The sequence below is a fragment of the Corapipo altera genome, unplaced genomic scaffold, assembly GCF_003945725.1.
Source record: "Corapipo altera isolate COAL_440 unplaced genomic scaffold, ASM394572v1 169, whole genome shotgun sequence".
Classification (NCBI taxonomy): domain Eukaryota; kingdom Metazoa; phylum Chordata; class Aves; order Passeriformes; family Pipridae; genus Corapipo; species Corapipo altera.
Window position 1 is genome coordinate 1,403,201 of NW_020884946.1, and position 25,281 is coordinate 1,428,481.

The 25,281-nt window shown below is 44.7% G+C and overlaps 1 protein-coding gene across 8 annotated transcripts in view; it reads right to left on the reverse strand.

Annotated features, from left to right (window-relative positions):
• Positions 1 to 15,790, reverse strand: part of KTN1 (kinectin 1) — a 53,493-nt gene extending 37,703 nt beyond the window's left edge. For 6 of the 8 annotated variants that reach the window (XM_027662516.1, XM_027662523.1, XM_027662517.1 and 3 more), the window contains exons 1-8: positions 15,221 to 15,789; positions 13,460 to 13,597; positions 10,918 to 11,085; positions 8,511 to 8,641; positions 6,307 to 6,423; positions 3,621 to 3,761; positions 1,597 to 1,703; positions 17 to 149 (exon numbers count right to left, since the gene is read on the reverse strand). In XM_027662516.1, coding sequence (XP_027518317.1) covers positions 17 to 149; positions 1,597 to 1,703; positions 3,621 to 3,761; positions 6,307 to 6,423; positions 8,511 to 8,641; positions 10,918 to 11,085; positions 13,460 to 13,597; positions 15,221 to 15,749 — 1,464 coding nt within the window. In that variant the 5' untranslated portion in view covers positions 15,750 to 15,789. Of the gene's footprint in view, positions 1 to 16; positions 150 to 1,596; positions 1,704 to 3,620; positions 3,762 to 6,306; positions 6,424 to 8,510; positions 8,642 to 10,917; positions 11,086 to 13,459; positions 13,598 to 15,220 lie in introns of all 8 variants that reach the window. The other 2 variants (XM_027662515.1, XM_027662521.1) reach the window with 2 other exon arrangements.
• Positions 15,791 to 25,281: the final 9,491 nt, after the last annotated feature.

A 25,281-nucleotide genomic window follows, 5' to 3' on the forward strand; every position in this document is an offset into this window, starting at 1 on the left:
AGAAAACCCCAGTCACCTTTAGCTGAGCCACTGCCTGCTCTGCATTCTTCTTCTGGAGCTCCTCTTGCTGCAACTTGCTGCTCTTCTCCCCCAGCTCATTCATCAGCCTCGCGTAGTCCTGGCGCAGCTTGTTCAGCTCGGCTGACTGCCTGAAAACAAACATTTTCATTTTCACAGGTTTTTGGTTTTTTTCACAAGAAGCACTGGCCACAACAGCAGCTACTAAGATATCAACACCAAGTCCCTTATTTGCAGCCAAAGGGCTGTATTAGGTGGGTTTGGGGTTTTGTTTTTTCCCCCCCCTTGAACTGTTTTATTCTAGGGAAGGGATGAGGGTCAGGTACTCTTGGGCCATTGGCACAGCACAGTAGCTACAGGCCAGAGTCAGAAACAAAAGGTCAGCAATAAGCCAGAAGCATCAGTTCCCCCTGAAAGGTTTGCAAGCTGAGTGGCATGATTTGGGCAGGCTGATGTAAACTAAAGAGGCTCAGTGTAAGGAAAGGTCTTGCATAGAAACTCACATGTCTTTCCTCTTCCCATAAAGGATTATTGATCTCAGACTTGCTCAAGACTATTCCTCCTCGACCACTAACTGCACACATTCCTTCACACTATTTGTTGCCTCCCGGCCTTGACCTGACTATTAACTGATGAAGGTGTGTGAGGCACTCACGTAGGGAGAGAAGATGCATTTGTACAGCCCAAGGGAAGGATTTTAAAAGGCTCCCTTTTATGTCTAAGCAAATAAAAAGCATTTTATTTTTATCTTAAGTTTGCTTGATTAAGGCTTTTTCAATATAACTGTCTGAGAGATAGAGATGCTTCATTTAAATGAACAGGACACCTAAAATCAGGGTACCACACCCTCCTCTGAGCACTCGATATCAACCCGCTCAGAACACACCTCTGCTGAGCTGCTCCAGGCAGTGCAGGAGCTGTTAACAGAAAGGAACATACTGAAACAGCAGCACAGCCAGAAAAGGAAGATATGGAGCCCTTTACAAGTCCTGACAGTGGTTTTGACATTCTAGCCTCCAACAGTAACAAATCAAATACCTGAGAGCATATAACGTGTTGGTTTTGTTTTCTGTACACCTTGCCAGGGTGCTCAGCTCAGGGGCATTTTGACTCATAACTCACAAAAGGCAAAACCTTGAGATGCCTTTTTGTTTCTCCAAACATTTGCACCACCAGCAGATAAATCCAAGTGCCACCTCAGGGGTATCATTAACTGCAGGGCATCAATACTGATTTAGAAGTTCAGTGCTCCCGTTCTCCCAGAATCAGCACCTCTACTAAAGCCCCAGGGGAAAGGACACATACCCCCTGCCAAAAACACCAACTGTGCCTCAGCACTGCTGCACTTCTTTCTGTTAAAGCCACATAAAAGCTCAGGCTTCAAGTTGATAAAATAAACTGTCTGTTGTGAAAGCCTTGGCTCGATGCAAACACAGCTAGCCCAGTCCAAAATATGCGTTCCCAGCTTAACCACTAATTCAGAGACAGGAGATGAAAACAAAACAAAAGAAGCAGAAGCCAGAACAACTCTTCAGGGAAGGCTCAAACACACAGAGCTCTGGGTAGCTGCTCACATACTTGCTCTCCATTTGGTTGGTGGAAGTACTGACAGCATCTCTCAGGATCCCGTTTTCCTGCTTCAGGTGGCTTATTTCTGCCTCCATCTGCTCACGCAGTTGCTGGAACTGATGGGGAGAGAAAGATCAATTCCATAAAGGATTAGACTGAGGAGCAATAAAAAAAACACCCCAGCAGCTTGTAGCAGTAGATACCACAACATTTTCAGTAAATAAAATTAAGGGGATTTTTTGGGAGAAGGGCAGCTTTGTTGCTTCCTCACACACCAACTCTTAAATGAAACTGTGCTACTCAAACCCTCCTGCTCAAATAAAAGCACAGGTTTCCTTTTATATCAGTGTAACAACCTATTTATCAAGCCAACCTTTTTATTGTTTAAAAAAACTACATAAGTGATACTTGGAATAATGACTGCTCAACTGCATAACTTTAGATATTTATACATAACTTTTCCAAAGGGAAATAAACATGCTGTGAATTATCATTAGAAGCTTAGAAAGCCTTTAAACAAAGCAGAAAAAGTATAAAATAACTAACAATACATGGGTTATAAAATGCAAATCACAAAAGGTTAGTCCTCATCTAATATCCTTAAGTCAAGACTATGAAATAGATCATTTATTTAGGCAATAATATACGCTGATTGAATTTTCAGCATGGTCCCAAACTGAGGCAGAAAGAAGCCCTGATAACCCAAGGTTCAGAACGGTGCCAAAAAAAATCAAAACACAGGATTCAAAGGGAAAAAATGGACTCTGCATATGCAGAGAACAGCAGAGCTGGGCTCTGAAAACCCTCAAGAACATACAGCTACAACACTTTCTTCCTCTACCAGTGCCAGTTTGTACATGTGGCTGACACCATTCCAAGACTCAGTTTTATCAAATATCTGACTCATCAATGAGGGTTTTAGATATTAAAAAAATCCATATAAAAGTTTGTGTAACAGCCACAGCAGTCCCCTGCAGGGCATCCACCTCCAGCTTTGCACCAACAAATATAACAAGCTGGGTCTTGGATGTTCATTGAGGGGTTCTTTTCCCTCCCTATTTTTTTTTTTTAAGCCAACAAGATCCCAGCAGAATCAGGGGCACAAACCCCACGTAACTGGAAGCTCTGACTATCTCCAGGTTCTCTGCCATGCTGCAGCACATCAGCAGAGGGAGCAGGACCAGAGCACTCTGCTCATCCTTTCTCCAGCTCTGCCTGGGACAGCAGTGTCTGCAAAGACCTCACAGTCGTGCTGGGATCTCTCTCCCCTCCCCAGCCAGCAGCAAGACCCTTTCATTATCCAGTTGTCTGTACAGTTTCCAAGGAAGTCATCTCTGCTCAGGAGAACACAGTTCTGCTCCAAAACTGCAGAGATGCTACTCCTTAAAGTGCTGAGACAGAAGATACAGCATTAAAGCTGGAAAGTTCACGTGCTGGGCTTGATGTTGGGACATTCACACAGGAAAAAAGTACTAGAATGAAATCTAAGCAGGCAAGTTGGTATAAAAAGGGCCATTCTTCTTTGAAAACTCTAAGTTAAACTTTTTAATCTGATGAAACAAACCCTTCATTATAAGGTCACTCCATTATAATGCAACTACAGTAGACAGTAACAAGGGTCTTTAAAAAATTACAAGTGTCTGCTCTTCAAATATTTTCAGCAAAGCACTCCCCCAGGCATTGGTATTTCATGTATATTATGCCATGTTGTCACTCTATAGTATAATTTTAAAGAGATTTATCCGCTGGTAAATGATCATCAGCATTATTGGCTCTCTTAAGCTGAGTATTTCAATTAGATTTTACACTTTAATTGAATAACATTTCAGCAGAGCACCACGAAGGAAAAGTAACTACATCAGAGACTGGTTGCCTGGACAGCATTTCACAGCCCACCAAAGTCACCCGTGAGAACACCTCGTCTTTGAGTCAGGAAAGTGCCACAAAGTTTTGCACCCTGGCTAAGGGAGCAATTTCTCAGCATTGATCTGCTTGTGCTTGAACAACTCCAAGGGCTTTGGTAAAGCATTTACCTTGATCTTCATCTGCTGAGATTCTTGGTAGCTCACATGTATTTTGCTCTGGAAAGTGTTGTGCTCCTTCTCCAGCGTGTTGATGCGCTCTCGCATTTTCGCCGTGAGCAAGCCATTCCTCTCCTTCTCTGCAACCAGCTCCTTGGGTGGGAAGGGACAGGGAAAAGGGAAAGAAGTCATCTACTGCTCCTTTCTAAAGTCTAATAATCAGTGTTTTAAGACAACTAAAAATATAGCAAGCATGCATCAAGCCAAAGTCAGCATCACTCTTCACTCAGAGAAATTACAGCACTAAACCCGACCAAATTTTCTGCGTCTTTATGAACATTTAGGATCAGTATAATCTCACATTTATTAAAAAGCCTGCCAATTTAAACACTGATCTTCTGTTGTCTCAGAAAAGATAGAGTCCTATTCCCATCATTTTGCCAATCACAGAGGTCTAGCAACTAAATTCATGGATTACACAGAGGGCAGAGCTTAGATTTTCATACCAAATTTAGCAAAATGGAAGAACACAGGTAAAGCATCATGGCCAAATAGAGCAATTCAGAGCAGAATAATTGCTTTGTAGCAGGTTGCAAAGCCAACAGCTTTGTGAGAGATGGGCTATTAGAGCTCTACAAAAGCCAGAGAAGCCCTGAATCCCACCAGCATGACACCATGTTATAGCTTTGAAATGAAAATACACATTGCTATTTAATCATTTATTAGTCAGTAACTTAACCCAGACACCTGAGAAATCCATAGAGCTGCTCCTCTGCAGCATAAATGCACTTGCTTTAGTAAGCTAAAACATTAAGTGCAGCTTTCAGCAGCTCCCACTGCACAACAAGGAATTCATATCATCTGAGCTTCAGGTGTCTCCAGCCCCACAGCCCAGCTCCTCACACAGCTCCTCACTGTGCCAGGGAGCCTTGACACATAATTTAAGTGCTCTAAATTATTAGCCTGAATACCCTCCACCTCTTCAGAGTAATTACAGCTTTTCCCACATTTTAAATTTAAATAAAGGCTATTCTCTCTCTTAGATCCAACTCGCTAACTGTGCCCCCTGAATGAAATAAGCGACACGAGTTCCTAAGCCCATGTTCACGGAGGCATTTAGGAATTTAAATCACATTTAAAAAGTCTTAAGTCACTTATGACAAATCTTCTTTTCCATGTTATCTCTTCCTGTGCTACGATGCAACTAAAAGAAGGGCACCAGGGCACACTGCACCTTCCCTTGCCCCTGCACCAATCCCACCATCCAGCTGCAGCCCTCACTAACCCAGCTACATGTCAGGGCAGCACCAGAGATCCTGGGAAGATTAACTTTCACCTACTTTGTGTTTTGCCAAATACCTCCAAGGTCAGGCACCTCTTGCTCCCATTTATCCTCTCCAGTTATCATCTTTATCAACACCCCTGCAGGAACATCCTTGCACCTTAAAGTCTCCCTTTAGCTTTCGACAGCGTTTTCAGAGAAACACATGAATTTAGAAGATAAGAGCTTTCATCAGTCAAGCTGAGCTTTATCCCTTTTTTATCCTGGTACTTCAGCACTGCAGCAACTTTGCTTTCACCCATTTTCTCCCAGCTTCTTCCTTCCCCAGTCCAGATGGGAAAACCTCCTGATGACCCCTACTTCTCTGCAGCTCCCACCTTACCTTCACAAGCATCACGTTGCAGATGTTTTTTCCCCAACCACATCAGCTTTTCCCACACCCAGGCTCCTTCATCCATTCCCTCTGCTTCTTCAACAGCAGATACCTCTCCCCTTTGATTCTGCAGTCCTGAGCCAGTTTTCTTTTTGCCTCCAAACACATCACAAGCTCTCCCTCCCTGTGATTACACACTGACTATCCCAAACCACTTGATCCCATCGACAAATCCACCCCCCTCCTTGCCAGGAGCTAACACAATACTCACTCCCTTCTTCCCCTCCCATCTCCCAAAGCTCCCAACTCCCACGTCCTGTGGCCACTCTGCTCTCACCTTTAGCCACCCAGTTTTCTGTGCCCAAGTTTTGTCCCATAACACGACTTTCCCGAGCCTAATACCTGCATGCTTCCAAACCAGCCAGAACATGAGAATCCTCATCCTAAAACTCTCCAATTCAGTCCATATCTGCCTAATAATTTGTTCTACTGCAACTGCTTTCCTCTGAAACCTTCATAAAAAGGTTACTTTTCATAAACTGGTCTTGACAGCGATGCATCAGCATCCCTGTAAGTCCAAAGCAATCAGAGTTGCACCTCCAGGGGCTAAAGCAGGCAGTCTACACTTTCTGTACCTTCCTTCTTGAAGAAAACTCGTGATTGTTGTGCCTAGGAGCACACAAGCATGTGAATGCTAAAGTATGGTCCAAATTAAAACAGCAGTGCAGGAAAGACATTTAATATTTGCATCCACCAAACGGTCTCATACTCGTGAAGGAAGTGTTTTTAAAGGATCCAGTTGAAAAGAAAAATAGGCTCAGCTTAAAAGTCTCAGTAAACAAACTCTCTGGAAAAACTACTGGGAAATAATTCAGCATAAATACATTATAATATCATAAAACCAAACGCAGCATTTTGGCAGCTTTCTCAGCATAAAAATTCCACCTTTCAACTTAGGCTAAGCTCAGTAAGCCAGCATTTGCTGGCTGCTTGTCCTACAAGCCCCTGCTCCTCTCTACACACATCAAACTCTTTATATTTACCTGGGAGAGCTGCTTGCACTGCTCCTTTGCAACAGCTGCCTCCTCCTTCATGGCATTGAGCATCTTCTCTTTGTCCTGGAGCTGATGAAGAGCTGCAGCCGACTCAGCCTTGCTGGCCTGCAGCAGGAGGACATAAAAATGACCACACATGCCACAAGTACTGGCAGCAGAGCAAACCTGAGAGGAGGAAACACGCCCTCCTGCTCCCAAATCCTCCATCTGTACAGAGTAGGTGGTACCACCAGTACCCAGTCCTGCCGCTAATGGATCCTGGGATCCTGCAGCGCCCACTCCATCAGACAGGGAAACGCATTTTCAAGCACACAGAAAACAATTAAGAGAATAAATGGGCTCTTAAGGCCATTGGAAGAGAGCTGCTGTGTGGTAGTGGGGAAAACAAAGAACAGCCATTAAGAGAAATAATGGGAAAAGACACAAAGATGCTCAATCATTCAATAATTGAAGTTGGAAGAGACTTGCAAGATCACTTGGTCCAGCCCACACTCAAAGCAGGTATAATCCAACAAGTCTAATCTCTTGAAATATCTCACCACAAAGGAAAAAGGAAACACTGATCTGGTGTCTCCTTCCACTTCCCAGGAGAGGCTCCAGCTAATCACACTTCTGTTGGCACACTGACACAGATACAACAGGGAATGGACTCAGAGGAACAATTCCCAAGGTCCCGCCGCTGGTATACTGGCTCTAAAAACTGAAATAGCTGCAGTGATGGGCACAATTTCTACATGTTTGTGCTCAGACTTCACTCAGTGAAGTCTGATAGTTGCCCAGAGGGGTTGTGCAGTCTCAGTCCTTGAAGGTTTCAAACCTGGATAAATTTCTGAGAAGCCTGGGCTGACCTTGGAGCAAGTCGTGCTTCGAGCAGGAGGCTGAACTACTCAGACTTCACTCCATGAAGTCTAAGCACTGAAGAAGCAAAGAAGTGTCAGTCCCAAAAATGCACTCTGAATTTGGAAGGTCTCCTTTAGTGGTATTGTGTATGCATGCAGTACAAAACACCCTGTCTGTGACTTGCATGAACTACAGAGAGAAAACTATTTACATTTCCATCTACAGGGACCCACATTTTTTGGTTGTACACAAACCCAGGAACTCATTTTGATCCTAAAGGTTCAGTTTTAACACCAAACCTTCCTTTAAGAGAAAAAACACAGCAAACAGATTGGCTGCTAGAACAGGTAACACCATTCCAAGTGTACCTCTATTGGGTTTTGTCCTTGGAGGTTTTTAAGACCCAGCTGGACAAATCCCTGAGCAACTTGCTCCAAATTCAATGTTGGACCTGTTCTGAGCAGACTGCATGACCTCTTGAAGTCCCTCCCAACCTGAATTGCTTTAACTTAATTGACACATATCTAGTTCTGCATTTCTTTTTTGGTACATCTGCAGAAAAATTGAGGATTGCAAGATTTCAAGTGCGACAATCAGGGTGTTACGAGCACAGAGTCATGCTGAGTCACGGGAAGGAGGAGTAGGTATTTGTAAGATACTGGTGGGTCACCATTCTCTTCTGTCTGGAAAACAAGAATTAAAAATAACTACTGAGCTGGCACAGAGGGATTTTGCAGTCTCAGCCTCTGAAGGCTTCAACCAGACTGGATCAAGCCCTGAGCAGGCTGACCTCAGAGCTGGTCCACCTTGGAGAAGGAGGTCGGACTACAAACCCCTCAGGTCCCTTCCAAATCTGAACTGCCCTACAATCCTATGAAAAACATCCAAAGAAGTCACAAGACAACGTGTAAACTTGAGATGAAGAGACCTGCAAACCACAGAATCAGCTGATCAGCCACACCAGCTTTCTCTTAAGTTCTGCTATAGCTTATCCTACTTACACAGTTGGGAAAGATCAGCTCCTGAAAGCCACAAGATAGCCTTTCCCTGCGTCAGCAGCAGCAGCATTCCTGCTGTATTCCTTATTCTCCATGGCCATGTCTGCTCTTTACAAGGGTCAGAGCCCTCAGCCTGCTTTGCCAGCCCCTGGGATGGCAGATGGCAGCACACAGGCATCTGACAACTGCTTTCTGCATGCAAAGCAAGCACAGACCAGCTGGAAAGAGTCTTCCAAAGGCAGAACGCACAAATCACGACAGAACATGGACAACAGCTAATCTGACAGCACCTCTTCCAATTTCTGTGTTTGGTAAAGTTTTGTCTCCCCCCACACCCCACTCCCAGCCATTCACCTTTTGCAAGAAGTCATGGATTGCACCAGATTTTTCCTTCAGCACCTCCACCACACAACGGGCCTCGTCCTCAGTGAAGATCATATTCTTCATGGATGTTACAAAGTCTTTAAATTTTACCTCAGCATTCTCTGCAACACAGAAGGGAGGGTTTATTTACTTTGGACTCCACACAGAATTATTTATTTTGCCTCGAAACAGCATGTGATGGGGTATCATTATGCATTACATTTAATTCCAGTCTGAAATGCCAAGAAGCAGGAGGTCACAAGCATTCAGCAAAAACAACATCTCTCCCATTTAAATCTGATAACAATCTGCCAGCTGATAGTTTTGGGAAAAAAGAAAATCCCACCACTTTGTTTGGACAGTTGGTAACATTTATAGTGTTGCTAGCAAGAAGACAAAGCAAAACACAGATTTTTGGAGGAAAAAAATAGCATGAACGTGAAAAATTGAAGAGTCCCTTTCAGGGTATTTTGACAGTAATTCAAGCTGAGCTCTCAATTTAAAGGACAGCCTGGCTGAACGAGCACACGACAAGTTAATTAATTTAAAAGCTGGCCCTTTTTTTGATTACATTATATGAAAGACAAAAATATTAACTTCCAAACTTAGACTGAGGGAACTGCTGCAGAAGCAATTCAGCAGTAGGAAGATAAATCAGTAAGATCCCTCTTAATGGTTAAGTGTCTAAAAGAGACAAAGAAAGAACAATTCAACTGAACTATGCTCTAACAAACAAAAAACACCACTCAAAAAACAGGCTGCACGTAGGTAGGTCATTAGGTGGCCCCCTGACTCCAGGAAATGGAAGCACAAGACCAAGGCATCCCATATCCCTGTGAAATATTCACCAGTGCACAAAAGTATGTGAAAGGATGGGAGGAACAAAAACAACACAAGCTTAGAAATGATGCTTGGCTCAGAAACTGTCCCAAGGATCATGGAGAAGGGTCCAGGTTTCTCACCACAGGTGCTAAACATGCCACTGAAACCAAGCTACACATCGAACCTCAACATCTCCAGAGTCTGAAATATAAATGAAGAACAAAAAAGCACTAGTGGTACTAAGAAATCAAGTATAAAACCAAATCACTGAATAACACAGCACAGGGAGGGAAACACTGAGAAATTGTAGCACACTCTCCTCTAGTCCTAAATCCAACTTAGTCTTGGCCATAGACTGCAGCTCCCATCCCTGCTGCACTGACATCAGCAGTGATGCTGTTACCAGGAATATGCCAAGATCCTGAGACCACAGCCCAGCTAGCTGGGAGTCTGCAGCAGCCTGCAGGACCAGCCTGAGCCCTGTGCTCCCTGAAGACAGGAAGACCTTGCCCTTGCATCCAAGGAGCTTACAATTAGAACAGGGGAAGATTTCTATATCGGGATGGCAAATCCCAGCTGACACAGGAGAATTAGGAGTTCACAGAGAAGGTTACAGCCTGCAAAGGAAATGAGAAGGGACGGGTGCACATGAGAGGCTTTGATGCTGCAGGACAGTAACGAGCAGACATCGAGGCAGAAGCACAAGAGGAGCCTCAGGCATGCTGGAATCCAACCTAGATATCACAAAGGGTCACCAGGAAGCTTTCAAGGGAGCATTTTGGAAGACAAGCCTAAAAAGAGAGGTTCCAAAGAGTGTGGTGAGTGACCAGACAGGAACATTGGAGAACCAGCCTCCTACGCAAACATGAGCAGGGAATCATCGCTCGGCCACTTGGCTTCTCTCTGGCTGCCCCCAAATTTGAGGGTCTCACCTCATGGCTCAGTAAGTTTGGCAGGCTTTGAGCAGGTCAGTGGCCTGTTTAAAGCTTCAGGGTGGGACACAATGCTCATTAATCACTCCAGGCATCTGTGGGAGAATGAGGGAAGTTCCCCTGTCCCAACCAATTCCAACTGCACTGAAGGGAAAATTCTGAGTCTTGTTGGAAACCATCAGACTATCTCCACTGGCAATCTGTTTCACATAACTGTGTTGCACTGGGTCAGTCCCAGATAGGTCTGTGAACATCCCCAGAGAACACAGGCTGCACTGCCAGCCTCACACAGACTCCAACAGCCTGTGTTGAAAGCTCTGGGTTAGAGTCCATCCCCGTTAGCAATGCCTGAACTAACCACTGTAAAACTCTCTCCGGTGCATCTGTGTGGTCTGTGATCACCCATTTGCTCACTGTGGGGACACAAAAGCCCAGTCAGAGCTCAAAGGATTCAGATGGCACGAAGCCCTTTCCACAGTGCCAAAGACAAGGCAGAAACGAGCACACACAAGAAGAGCATCCTGCAGCCACAAAGGTTTTCCTCAAATCCCTTCTTCCCAGCACATAAGACAGGATGCCCCTCCCCACACATTTTCCCTGTTCAGGTTTGCAAGCAGGCTATGCCTGAATTATCAGTTTCTTACCTTTATCTGTTTCATTCTTCAGTTTCTTGCCACTGCTCTTCTGGATCCCCTCATTCACGTTGTGTTTTACTACTTCAACCGCTTCTCGCTTCTCCAAAGTGCCAGAGTCGGAATTATCCATCAAAGGAATATAAGTAGTTGGTTGAATAAGAGGTTCATCCACCAAAACTGTAATCAAAAGTCCACAGGGTGGGTTAAAGCTTTGTAATAATTAACATCAACATTTTTAGAAAAGGTGCATAACATATTAGAATTGGATTAAAGCATCTCTAACCTCAATAGTTATACTCTCCATTTCTGTTATCCTTCACAGCTTAACTCATTAAATCTCTTCAGGTAAGTCCATTAAATAGAGGTCTCTAATGCATAGCAATTTAATAGCTTAATTTCTACTTCCAAAGCTGCCTTTTAGCATTTTAACAAGTAACAGAGAAGAATCTTTACATTTTGACTTTCATTTCACTTTAATGAGAAAGTTGCACAAAGCCTCAATGAGACTGGTTTACTTGTGGCTGTGTATGAAATCATTCAGCATCCCTAAAGTATGAGTAAAGTCTTTTGTTCCTATTCTGTTAAAAGCTAGTACTTCACTGCCAGCATTTTTACATGGATTACATCACCTGTGAACTCAACCACTTAGGCAGGACATAGAGTAGAGACAGTAATCAGGCTTATTTTGCATGCAGACTCAACTGCTCCTAATGAAGAGATCTCAGCTGTCAGAGCAGGCTTCAGGCATCATTAACATGCAGAGAGGTTCCCAGAGGTACTGCCTGACCCTGGGTCTTCATTCACACAGCACTGGATAAGGAGCAGCCACTGTCCAAAGAACTCAAAAAGGAGAGGAAGAGCGACAGACCAGGGACAACAGACACAGCCAGAGCTGGATCTGCTGTTTGCTCAGTCCTGAGCTACACTGCCTGGAGTATCCAAGAGGTTGTGAACAGAGCCATATCCCAGCAGGAAAGCTCACTGACCCAGCCAGGCCAGGCTGCAGGGCTGATGGGCAACAGATGCCACACAGCAGCGCAGGGAGAGGAGGAACTGGGTGGGATGCAGGGCTTGGGGCATCAGTGCAAAACAAATATGCATTCCTGGCTGCCAGACAGCCAGTTATAAAACACTTCTGAACCCTGGCTGCTGTTAGGAAGCAGAATAGGCCAGATGGACCTTTTTGTGCCACCTGCTAGTCTTTGCACTTAAGCAGCCAGCAAACACCTGCAGGTACACTGCAAGCTCAGAAGTGAGGAGAGCTCTCCTCTAGCAGAAATATCCACCATCCAATCTGGTTACTACTCTCACATTTTCCTTTCCTCTCCTTACTAACTTCCCCTCCTTTAAAAACCTCTTTAATGAGACATTTTGCAGTGTCAGTAACACCTGAAATCCCCACAGTGCTGCCTTGGCCGATCCTGATGCCCACCACAGCTTGTTTTTGCTCTGTCATTTTGGAGAGGTGGCTTTAAAAGGAAACAGCTTGTGTTCAAATAATGCATGAGCTGTTCCCCTGTAGCACTGACAGCTCAGCTTTGCTGCCTGAGCTGGTACTGACACTTCTTTGCCATGTACAGACAAGTTTGTGGCCCCTCAAAAAAAATGCAATGCACCCATTTCCATCGGGAAAAGCACAAGAACATCCATAAAAGACAGTCACATCCTAGGTTCCCCATCAGTAGGCTTCTTCCAGGAATCTTTTGGAAGTTTTTCAGTTATACAGGAACCCTACACTGCTTGGAACCCCACCCTGGTCTGACCAGGGCCCAAAACTGATCTGGACCCCTGATGACCTGACCAAAGTATGAAGGGAGCAGGGAACACCAACAGTGTCTACTCCAGGAGCAGCCCACCAGCCTCCAACTTCATAGCTGTCCCAGTAGAGAAGAGTTTTGAAGCTAACAAGGTGGCCTCACAGATCTTCATAGTCACACTCTGTCCAAAAGCCACAGACACAACAGCACTCATTGTAAAAACTTAAAAAAAGAAAAAAAACAAAACACAAACACAGAGACACACTGAGCCAAGAGGAGACAAGAAACAGCATCTTGGCAGAGAACGAGGGATGACGAACAGTGAAGGCCTTGACAGCAAAGATGAACAGTTTGTGTTGGAGCACCAGCCAGCCAACAAAAGGACAATAAGAGAGGAATGTGGTCAAAGCAACCAGCGAAAAAAACTGCAGTCTTGTTCAGGGCAGATGATTGCAGGAGTTCCAGACATGCCTTGCTTAGAGCAACTTAAGAGCCTGCTCAGCTTGTACTCTAAGTCTCCACATTAGTCCTCATTCAAGCGTGGATGTTTGGATCCAAGAGAGCTCAGAGGGGTTCACAGCATTATCCAATGCTCAGTGATACCAGATGTTGATAAAATTAAATAGTATCTCAGGCTCAGCAACCTTTCCTACCTGGAATTCCTGCTTTTTCAAATTAAAAGAGTTATTATTCTTAATGAAATTATTTTCCAGAGGAAGAGAAACTAAAGTATGGATGGCAAAAAGGTTTAACAGATAAGTTTATCTGAACTAAATCACAGTCAGAATTCTCACCATTATCAACTTTCTGCTTCTTGGCAGAGACTTTCTTCTTTCCTGATACATTTTCTTGCTTTATCTCCTGGTGGAGTAGCACAGGTTCTTGCTTTTTGGCAGGAGACACAACAGAATCAGCCTTACTATCCTGGTCATCTGTAAGAGACAATTAAACCAATACTCTCTTCTGTATACTCTTGGCATTATTTTTAAATCAGTAAATCTGTAATAACCAAAGTCCACCCCCAGGAAAAGAAACTCATATATTTTAAATCAGAACACAAAGTTATCCACATATACACACACAGATTCACACACACAGACAATTCCCAAATCAGGAGAGAACCCCAAAGGCATAGGAAGGTTTAGCAGAGTGAGGAGCCACAGCACCTACTGATTTTACAGACAGGAATCTCATCTGCAAGCAGAACACACGGCAATGCAAGGAACAGTTTAACAAATCCAATCCAGATTTTACTGTGACAGAGCAGATAGCACGTGTTACCCACATTAGTTTCTCATTTAGAAGTGTACTTTTCCCCTCCATGAACCCACTTGGGCACTTTAAATACACACCCCCAATAGCTACTGGGACTGTGAGAAGCAGAAAATAAAGAGTTTCCCATTAGGGAACTGTTCTTTTGAAAAGCAGTTTCTAGTGAGACTTTTTTTTTTATCATTTTGGACAGCCTGGGCTATATTAAGATTCTTGTCAGAGCTGACACGCACAGTGCAGGGCTCTGGTGTCAGCTCCTGTAATCAAGGATAAGACTTAGTTGTGGCTGCCCTCAGAACTGTGCCTGCAGACCACAATTTAACTGTGCCACAGAGATTTTTGGAGAACACCCACAAGCAAGATTCGATACTTCTTCTGTTGGTGGTGGGTGGGACTTTTTCTCTCCATTTTTTCAGAAAAAGAATTAAAAAAAAAATAAAAAATCTACCACATCAAGCAGCAATGTCACTCTTTTTCCTCACTCCCTGTGCAAACCTGCTGTGCCTGCACCTCAAAAGAGGATCTGCAAACACCTCGGGTTTCACTTATTTCTGGAACTGGGTGTTTTTATTCTTTTTTCACTTCTATTCATAGTCAGACAACCACCCTGAGACCTGGCAGCTGCTGAGGATATGGTCAAGACAGAAACGATTCTGAGTAGTTTTTGGTCTGTCCTATGTTGGGTATTTCAGTTACAACAGCCAGACCAGTTTTAGCATCAGTTCCATTCAATTATAGAGGTGTAGCAGGTGGGAAGCAGCTATAAGTGCTTCTTTCCATGAATCAGCCACCACATACCTCTCTGTACATTAAGCCTGCACTTAAACAATGATTTATTTTGCAGTCTGCTACGAGGGCTCTCTAGATGCCCTCCCTTATCAGAGCAACCACTCTTAGGACTCCTTTTTTTTTTTTTTTCCCAGAGTTTGGCCTCAGAATGCACACAGCAAACATCTAGTAGGTTCTTTCAGGTAATCAAAGTTTTGACAGCTTGAGAGCAAAGCAGCCAAACCACAGAGCAAAGCAGAGATACGAGCTACTCTGTTTCACTTCATCTTTAGTAGAGGAAAGCAAGGAGGGGAGGAGGAAAACCAGAGCATTGCTGCCAGATGAAAAACGGAGGGGGGGAAAAAAGCAATAGCTTGTAAAAAAGGAAAAGGTTAGAAGAGGGCTTTGCCCCAGAGAGATCAGGCAGAACAGTTGTGAGAGACACTCTGTGGCCTTGCAAAAAGCAGAACACGGCTTTGGCGTTCTGTGCAAGAAGCATATGCAACATCAGATACCCATTCCATTTTTCTGCTTCTTCTGCCCAGGCTTCTTCTTAGCTGCTGTTGGTTCAGATGGTGGAGTGGGCTGTTTTGTAACAGGGACTGGATCTACTTTCTTGCCTGAAGACTTGGATCCTTCCGAGTCCTTAGTTACGTGATCATCCTGACCGGCCTTGTGCTTCTTCTCCTTCTTCTTCCGTTCCCTGACGCCGGCCGGTGCCTCGGTCGCGCCCGAGGGAACGGGGGTGACGGTGACATGCTCCTCATCTGTGCTCAGGGCATCAGAGAGCTTAAAGTCCCGAGGGGCACTCTCAGAGTCAGACTCGTGGATGTTCCCGTTCTGAGCTTCTTTCTTCTTGTTCTTCTTCTTCTCTGTTTTCTTTTTGTCGGCCTTGGTGGGTTGGAACTTTAGGTCCCTCTTCTGTTTCGCCAGGACCTCATCGTACAAAGTCTCTCTCATGAAAAGGTAGAAGAAGAGGAAGATGACCGTAATAACCACACTAGGAATGAGGATGATAAAGTAGGTAGACTCGTAAAACTCCATTGTGCTTTTTCTTAGCTACAATTCCTTAAAAAAAAAAAAACCTAGAGGGGAAAAAAGAAAAAGAAAAAAACAATTAGGTTTTGAGCAGGTTTCTCCCTTGATATCATTTCCTCCAGTGATTATAACAATAAAAGATTTCTCACTGTTACAGAGTAGCCTTAAAGTGACTTTAATAAAATTACCAAACTACATCAACCATGGAACAACTTCTGGAATCATTTACCATTCCCTTCAAAGTTGTCAACCTGGATAGGAAGAACTGCAATTTGCCAGACTGTTGATCTGGGAAGAGAGCAGTTCTCCTCTTCCCTTGCTCTTCCTCACTCTTCTTTCCCTATGTGAACTTCATAAAGCTTTTGATTTCAGAAATACATGAGACAGCACTTTCAGAGGCTGTGAAATAAGGACCAGCACATGCAGAACACCGTTTTGTTGGGGTTTTTTTTATAAATCAAACATAATGAATTAAGATCTTTATCTTGGCAAGTGGGAGTTAAGTTTCAGCTTCCCTTTGTTACCAGATTTATGACAGCTTCAGAAGTAGAATGAGGGGAAGAAAGGAGAGAGCCCTGAATTTTAGTCAATCATAAAGAATCGGGTATTTTCAAAAACTGCTTTTTGAAGTCTAAAACCCAACTTCAAACCCATGACAATTCCATACATTTATAGGAAAACAGGAAGACCTGTTACTTATTTTGCACATGTAACAGTATATAACTTCCAGGACACTTACAGACCAGATGACTCTAGGATAATTTGCTCAAAACATTATGTCCCAAACATTATATTTTTTTATAGTTTTTTTTTTTAAAGCAGGAACCACAGAGTTAAAATCTGGCTTGTCTTGACCCCACAGTTAGGGTTTTTTAGCTTCATTCTGACTTTCTCCTCCCCCCTTTTCAAAACTAATTGCTATGAACAGACTTGAATTTTTGCAGGTAGAATCCAAATCCTCCTCAGACTGTTTGTTCCAAGGAAAAAGAAAAAAAAAAAAAGCACCAGACATTGAATAAAAAACGAAACAAAAGTAATCCAAACTCTAATTAAGCAAATACAATTCCTGATTCACCATCTCAGTTTAAAAACCACCATGGGAAGCACATGCTTCAACTACATTTTCCTCTACACAAGGAAAGACGACTCTTCAACTCAAGTGTCCCTTGGGAATGAAAGGCAAGGGATTTAACCCAGGTTGCTCAGAGTATTCCCTGTGCTGCCTAGGAAAAGAAAACACATGTGCCTACCCAGGGCACAGGGACTAAAGTCCATGGAGAAGTTGTGTGGTGCAGGGAGAGGACAGGTTCTCCCTGCTTCTGGGCTGACAGGGGATTAGTCTTTACTTATTTAAGGCTGTTTTACCTCAATTCCCAACTTTTTTTGGAAGCTGCTACCACAAACTGGCTTTGCCACCCTGCCACCCTGGAGAGAGCTCCATGTGGAACCTGGCTCTGGCTCAAGAGGGAATTGCTGATATATATAAGAAATTCTAGACAGAGAGGAGTTACTGTGATAATATATTTGTACAGTGCATTGAGCAGCAGAAAAAGCAAGGATTGGGAACTCTAATTTGGCTATTAGGTTATACAAATAAAAGAATAACGTTTCAATACACTAATTATTCATCAGTTGTCTTAATGTTAAGTCATCTCCCAGTTTTGTATTTATTTTCTGCTCACTGAAAGGACTCGTGTCTAAAATTACATCCAGCACAGAAAGTTTCAGAAGGGCTCAGAGGGATGGGAGGAAAAGCTTGTCTTTTGGGGAGAAAAAGCACAGATGCTCAAAACTAAGCTGGGGCTTTCAAAATGATTAATTACAGCTACTTGATAAACCCAGCTCCCTGCACTAAGTGATCTAATATTAGTCATCTCTTGAAGGAAGCAGATCTTGAAAACTCGTCTCAGCCAAAGTCAATATTGAATGCTTACGGGAAAGGCTAATCCCCAAAGTAAATATGTAATTAAGCAGATTTTTCACAAGTGTAATTAAGTTGATCATTACAATACATTACTGCAACAGTTACAATACCCAACCACACCGAGCCTGGCACAGCCCATCTCTGCCTTATTGGGAACACCAGCACACAGGTGGCCATAAACTCCTCCCATGGCTTTGCCAAGCCAGGACTATCCCACCCTGCAGCCGTCAGTCCCTACACTTTTCCCAGCATCTGACAGGAGATGCTCAGGTCAAATCACACGCTCAGCGTAACACGTGTTGGGAAGGGGTTCGAGACTCAAGGGTGAGGAGGCATAGTGGTCACAGAGGTAGGACTTTCACAGAAAGTGGTTGCTGCTCTGAGACTAGAGAGGAGAGGACACATTTAAAAGCTTCAGCTGCTTCGAGAGGAGCCATAAATACATAATTACAGCAGCTAGTCTGGGTGGGGAACACATGTCAGACTAGATGAGGTCTGATCTCAGAGCTGGATGAGCAGCGCGAGTCTCCGTCCACCACCCTGCTCTCCCCTCCCTGCACTTCCCTCCACTGGAGCAACGGGATCATCTGCTGGATCTGGAGCATGACACTGCAATGATGAGGTTCAGAGCCTCACCAGTTACTGCTCCTGCCCTCCTCCTGCTCATCAGGGTGAAGCAAAGCATGAGCCACATGGACCTTCTCACCCCAAACACTGATCAGAGGCAGGCAGATTCGTCTCTGAAGTCCATACACAAATCCAATTCCTCACATCAAGGAAGGGGGGAAAAAAAAAAAAAAAAAACCAAAAAACCTGAACCCAAATAAAAGTCTCAGGATGTAATTAGAATTTATTAAGCACACTCAGGAACGGCAAACAAGTTCTCACTATGATGGTCACACATTTATTTGCCATCTCAGCCCAGCAAAGGTACATAAATGTCAGTCTAGGAGGATACCACTGCTGCTGGCTCATATACAGAACAACAAGACAACATCCTTCACCATCCACACCTTGCCAAAATGTCTTTATAAAGTGGCATCCTTGCCATGGGGTAAATCAGCAGTGGCTGATTTGGCCCACACACAATTTCCAGTTGTCCCTCAACAATCTACAATTACTAAAAACGTTTTATCATTCCCATTTATACTCCTGTGTTACATTAAAAAGCCATCTAGGAAAAAAAAACAGAAGCAAACTATAGGGGGAAATAAGTAACCTATGCCATGCAAAAAGAAACAGGATGAAGAAGCTCATTCTAATAAACCAGAAAAAGCAAATGCTACAATAACTTTAACATACCTTCACATACCAGCTGAACTGCTCCTCAGAATTTAATTTTACCATCCCTCCCGTTCCTGTGAGGAGACACCCTCATGCAAAAAATGCATTTTTCTCCCTGCAAGTGCTGCAGTGGGACTTTTATCACTCACAGCTCCCTCAGAGAACTCCCCAGGGCGGCTGCTCCAGCTCCCACTCAAACCCACAATCCAAGCAAGGTACACCCGGCAGGAATTGCACTGCACACCCCCTCACTGCTGCCTACGAGAGGCACAGAGAGGCACAGCCACTTCAGCTACGTTTGAATTTCAAGGTATTTGGTTAAATACTCACCTTTCACTCCTATTTGATTCTTAACCTGCTGTTGGTCACGTTCCTCAGAGCCCAGCGCCCGTGCCAGGCTCCCCCCTTGCAGACACGCTCCCGTCTCATCCATAAATTCAAGAACTCACAACATCTCTTTAGTCATTCTGAAAAAGGGGAACAAGCCTCATCTGTCCCAGGCCGTGCACAGACTCTGCTACTGTTCCCATCCTGCCTTTAACAAAAGAATTGCACTTTTGTTCCCTAAACACAGCCCGTGCCACAGAAAAACAGCTATTTCTGAACTCCAGTGCAGTACTACTGCTTGCACCTGACCTCCCCAGCCTGTTAATGTTGCCCTGGATTTTCTAACACACCTTTTTGCATTTAAATCTCGAGTTTCACCCCGTGCAGATACCACATTTCATGGGATATTCATTCAGTTTAGGTCCAGGGGATTAGCTTACTTGAGAAGACAGAAATAAATTATAGCTCCATCTGGCTAATGAGTCACTCGTAGCTCAGTCCCAGCACATGAAAAGCACGGCTTCTATAAATGCCTGGGTCCCATAATGCACATAATCTTCAGAGATTTGTGCCTCTTTGAAAAACTAACATTAAAAGGGGGGAATATAGGTACCAAGGTGATTTTTTTTTTAAATATTAAGCAGTTTAAGAGATACCACATACGATTTAGCTAAGGCAACAGCTCCTTTAATTGGGATATTTTCCCTGGGATTTTCTCAAGCTGGTAAGCAGACTAAAAGCCCTCGCATCCAACAGTCACTAGGAACACAGCAAGAAGTCCCAGAGCAGTATCTGTATTTAATAAATTCCTCAAATAGATAACACTATTTTTGTTCTCCCTAATCTGCACACAGTTGGGAACACGCTCCGTATCAGGCAGCTGCAAAGAGGATCCTCTTGAAAACAGCTTCACTCCCGAGCTCATCCTCCCCCAGAGCTCTTTGGGAGAGGATGCCCAGCAACTTGGGATAGGCAAGGCAACTAAACCCAGCTCTGCCACAGGAAAAATACAAAATTAAGATGTTTAGCCATTCCATGCCTATTCCTCATCCATGCAGCAGGAGCAACCAGCTCTCTGTGACTTGTTCATGAGTACTAAGTAACTAAAGCCCTGCTGGGCTCAAGCTCTAGGAAGAGGGGGGCTGTCAAAAAAACCTAAGGGCACTTAACATTTATCATCAGGACTGGTATAGTATACAAAAAACTGCAGAGTTAAAGCTTAGGTTACTTTAGTTTGGTTTTTCAAGCAGCGCTAATGTTACTGAAAAAACAAGATGGGTTCTTCACACCCCAAGACAAGACACAAAAAACAGCAGAGCTGCTGCAACGTGACACAAAGAGGCAGAATTAAACTGGAGCTGTTGGAGCAGGCAGGGATTTCAGACCATCAAATCTGCTCAGTTTGTCAGGGCTGGGGTAACTTCAGCAGGTGAGACACCTGGGAATGAAGGAGCCCTTGCAACAACTCAAGTGTCCTCAGCCTTCCCAAAAACATGATGCCCAGAGAACACCAGCAAGGAGCTGACTGCACCTGAGCAGTTTTTAACGCAGGAAAATAGGATATTACACATAAAGCTCACCTGACAACTTCATAAGGAAAATACACAACTTCCAGTAAGATCACACACAGCCTTCTCACAGGTCATTTTTAAAATTGCACAGTTTAAAGTCATGCTTGAAGCAACCACCATAAAGCTCAAGGACTAAACAGCCCTGCCAGTTTTGATCCCAATGGCAAAACCAGAGAGAATTATAGAATGGAGTCATGGAAAACCCCGAGTTGCAAAGGACACATAAGGATCAGAGTCCAACTCCTGGCCCTGCACAAGACACCCCAACAATCCTACCATGTGCCTGAGAGTGTTGTCCAAATACTCCTTGAGCTCTGGCAGCCTTGGGGCCTCCCCATGCCCACTGCCCTGGGGAGCCTGTTCAGTGCCTGACTACCCTCTGGCAGAAAAGCCTTTTCCTAATATCCAACCTAAACCTCCCCTGTCACAGCTCCAGCTGTTCCCTCGAGTCCTGCCACTGGTCACCAGACAGCAGGAAGCTGCAGACTGGGATGAGGTCTCCCCTCAGTTTTCTCCAGCCTCTCCTCATATGGCTTCCCCTCCAGAACCTTCACCACCACTTCCATGGCCCTTTGGTCACTCTTTAATATCTTTATAACCTTAGATTATGGCCCACAAAACCGCAGACATTACTCAAGGTAAAATTTAAGCTACCTGTTCGTATTCTTTTTGAACTCTACTTCCATACACAGAACATAGAAATATAGATATAAAAGTCCTCTCAAACCCAAGACTGGGGTGGGGGGGAGAAGCATAACAAACAGCAGTTCAAGCTCAGAGTTTTTCATTTCAATACTTGCCCTGACAGCTTGATTTGTGCAGCCACAGGAGAAAGCTGCAGACACTCAAACACAGGCTGAGCCATTCAGGTATTAAATCTACTCTTCCCGGGAAAGAGACCTGTTCAAGGGAAGCTCAACACTGCCTGACACCCCCTCCAAACCGCTGACAGCGAGAGGAGAGAGAGACTTGTCAATAAATCTTGCTCTTCACTTTGTTCCACTGATACAATTAAGCCATTTGGAGAGCACAAGCTCGGTGCTTCGAATACCCTCTAGGTAAATATTTTCCATTCCAAACATGCCGCTGTTTGTACCATCTGTTGGGCTCTGTCTGCTCTCAGTTGCTTGATGTTAGTTAACACAGACAAGCTATTTATTAAATTCCAGAAAGAGTAGTTTTGCTTCAACAAAAGCCTTTACTTTCAGGGTTTTGTGGTGTTTGGGTTTTTTTTAACACAGCTTTAGAGCCAACACCTGATAAAATAGAGCAGCAGTGCTGAGAGCAAGCCAGGAGCGAAATATGGCTACACCACCCTGCCACCACTATCTGGCAGATGCCCCTGGTCTTGTCCAGGCACCAGCAGTGGTGAGAGCCCAGGTACCTGCTGCTGTTCCCACCACAGCCCAGCTGTTCAGGCAAGTTCATACATGGCAAGGCAGGGCAGGGATTCACCGAGTGGCAGCTGACACCCTGAAACCACCTGGGCCGCAGGATAGAGCCCAGAACTGGAATTAGCATCAGTGAAAGTGGAACGAGCAACCTCTGAGTTTATCCAGGGATAAAAGCACGCACACCTGCTGTTGGCACAGAGCGAGGAGAACCGTGCTCTGCACTCCTGCCTAGCAGCTCACCCAAATACCCTGAAAATGCACAGACCCAGTTTTTCCTCAGACCTGCAACCCACGGGGTTCACCAAAGCATAGGCACAAATACACTGATAGCAGCAATAGCGTGAAAGCAGGACCAGGGGAGTGATTGTCCCTCTGTGCCAGGCACTGCTGAGGCACCTCAAAACCTGGGGTCACTTTAGGGTCTCTCACAACAAGAAAGACATTGAGGGGCTGCAGTGAGTCCAGAGAAGGGGAAGGGTCTGGAGCAGCAGGAGCAGCTGAGGAAGCTGGGGGGGCTCAGCCTGGAGAAAAGGAGGCTCAGGGGGGACCTTCTGGCTCTCTCCAACTCCCTGACAGGAGGGGGGAGCCGGGGGGGGTCAGGCTCTGCTCCCTGGGAACAAGAGACAGGATGAGAGGAAACTGTCTCAAGATGCACCAGAGGAGGTTTAGTTTGGATATTAGGAAAAATTTCTTCATTAAAAAGGTGGTCAGGCATTGGAACTGGCTGCCCAGGGCAGTGGTGGAGTCAACATCTCTGAAGGGATTTAAAAGACACACAGATGTGGCATTTGGGGACACGAGTTAGTGCTGGGGGAATGGTTGAACTCGATCATAAAGATCTTTTCCAACCTAAATGATTCTGTGATTGTTCAGCACTGGAAAGTCTTAGGAAACCAAAACATTTCCTGCAGTATTTGTGAGGGAATACTATTTGGGATAAAAGCTGGTACGTGTCAGGGCCAGCAGAAAATGTCCTTGGCTCCACCACATTCCAAAAACTGCAAGTTTTTCCCTTAAAACCACCAGCTTCTAACACACACACCCCTATTATCTCCAAAGTCAGAAGATAAAAAAATCTTTACTTTCTTCCAAAGTGCCTGGAAAGGATCAAAGGTTTCTTTCTTCCAGCAGGAGAGGGCTGGGGCAGGACTCTCAGCATTACTCAGCAAGTCTGCACCTTCCCATCCCTATTTCCAAGGAGTCCCTGAGGCTTCCCCGGCTCCTTCCTTCACCTGCTCGTGTACAGACGTGCCCTGCCCACACCATCATGAACTATTTGAGACACATTTAAACACCAGAGCAGTGAGCTCAGGCTTTTGGGTCAAGCATTTCCCCTTTCCCTGCCCTCCACGCAAGCGGAGACCAGATCTGACATTTGCTCTTCAACCACCACCCGCTTTTGTGCACAGGGAACTGTGCACTGATACTTCTCAAAATAGGGAGGTAAAAAAAAAAAACCATCACAGAACCTTCTCAAAATGATACTACAAACAAGAGATAAATCTAGCAGATTTATGGCCAAAAAGCTGAGTTTAGGTTACCAGCCTGAGCAGCAGCTCCACACGTGTAGTTTTCGAGCATCAAGGGGGTCTCCTGCAACATGAAGCCATCCAGCAGCACGAGCCAGGTGCAGATCCAAGCCAGGATTCTTGGGTCAGCCAGGCACAAGCACTGAACACACACAACCACACCTCAAGTCTGCTTGTGCCCAGCACCTGGATGTGAGGGAGGAACTGGGCCATGCCTGTTTTGTTATCCCAATCAGCTGTCTGGGCAGTTAACAGAGGTTTGTACAAGCCAAGTTGCTGTGACACCCCATGGCAGCTCGGGTTTATCACACACAAAGGCCATTTACACAAGTTTAAAGCCACTGTGCACTTTAACAAAGGCCTCAGGATAGCTGCTGTGGTCTATTGTATAAACAGACATTCACAGTTCAACCTTCATCTCAGATCCACAGAGAGAGCAGGTACCATTCCCTGAAGCCAGGGGCAGGTATGATCAGCTCTGATGCTGAGCTTGGCTGGGTTTGCTCCGGGGTTTGCCATGGCTCTTTCAGCTCACACAGCACCCTTTCCTAGGATCTGGGGATTTTGGCATTACCATCACAAGTGTTTGTACATCCTCCATTGGGGTCACAAAGGTGCCCCTCACCCACCTCATCCCCTGCTCCATTTGCTGACATAACCACATGCAGCATCATTCCCAAAGTCAGCTGTGCCAAAACAAGGCCAGGTGAAGGGTCTCAGCTGTGAGGGTTTCAGGGTATCTCACTCTAAACACGGCTTAATCCTTTTCTGAAGCAGGGGTAAGTTGCATTACCATAAGTATATTCATTCTGAGACTTCTGCACCTACCCCTGCTGTGCTCTATTACTTTAACCCAATTAAAACAAGCCCTACAGCACCCACAGCAGTTATGCATTTGACCACTCTGGTCACAAATGAGGCAGAGCCCCATTTCCAAGTAAAAAAAAAAAGAAATATTGAGGATCATCTCTTGAGAAAAATCAGGGCTGTTACAGCCCTTTCATCTCCTAACATCCAACTCCAAGCATGGAAGGAAATCCTTCCCTATAAGGGTGGGGAAGCCTTGGCACAGGCTGCCCAGAGAAGCTGTGGCTGCCCATCCCTTGAAGTGTTCGAGGCCAGGTTGGACGGGGCTTAGAGCAACCTGGGATAGTGGAAGGTGCCCCTGCCCATGGCAGGGATTAGAAAGAGATGGGTTGGAAGGGACCTTCAAACCCAAACCATTCTATGATTCTGTGACTGAGGAAAGCAGGTATGAGCAGTAGCTTCTCAATGCTCAAATTCCTCTCATACTTTCAAAGCAATGTGCAAAGAGAAAACAGCTGGAATGAAACCTTTTCCCTTTCCCAATGTAGACAGTAAATATAACTACATAAATATACATTCCTGTATTATGCGTTTGTGTTCATCCTTTAAAACAATAAATTTAAAATAAGAGGAGACAGAAACAAAAGAAGAAAAAGCCTCTGGTCCAGTCTTTTTTTTTTTTTTTGCCTTAGCAGATTCTGT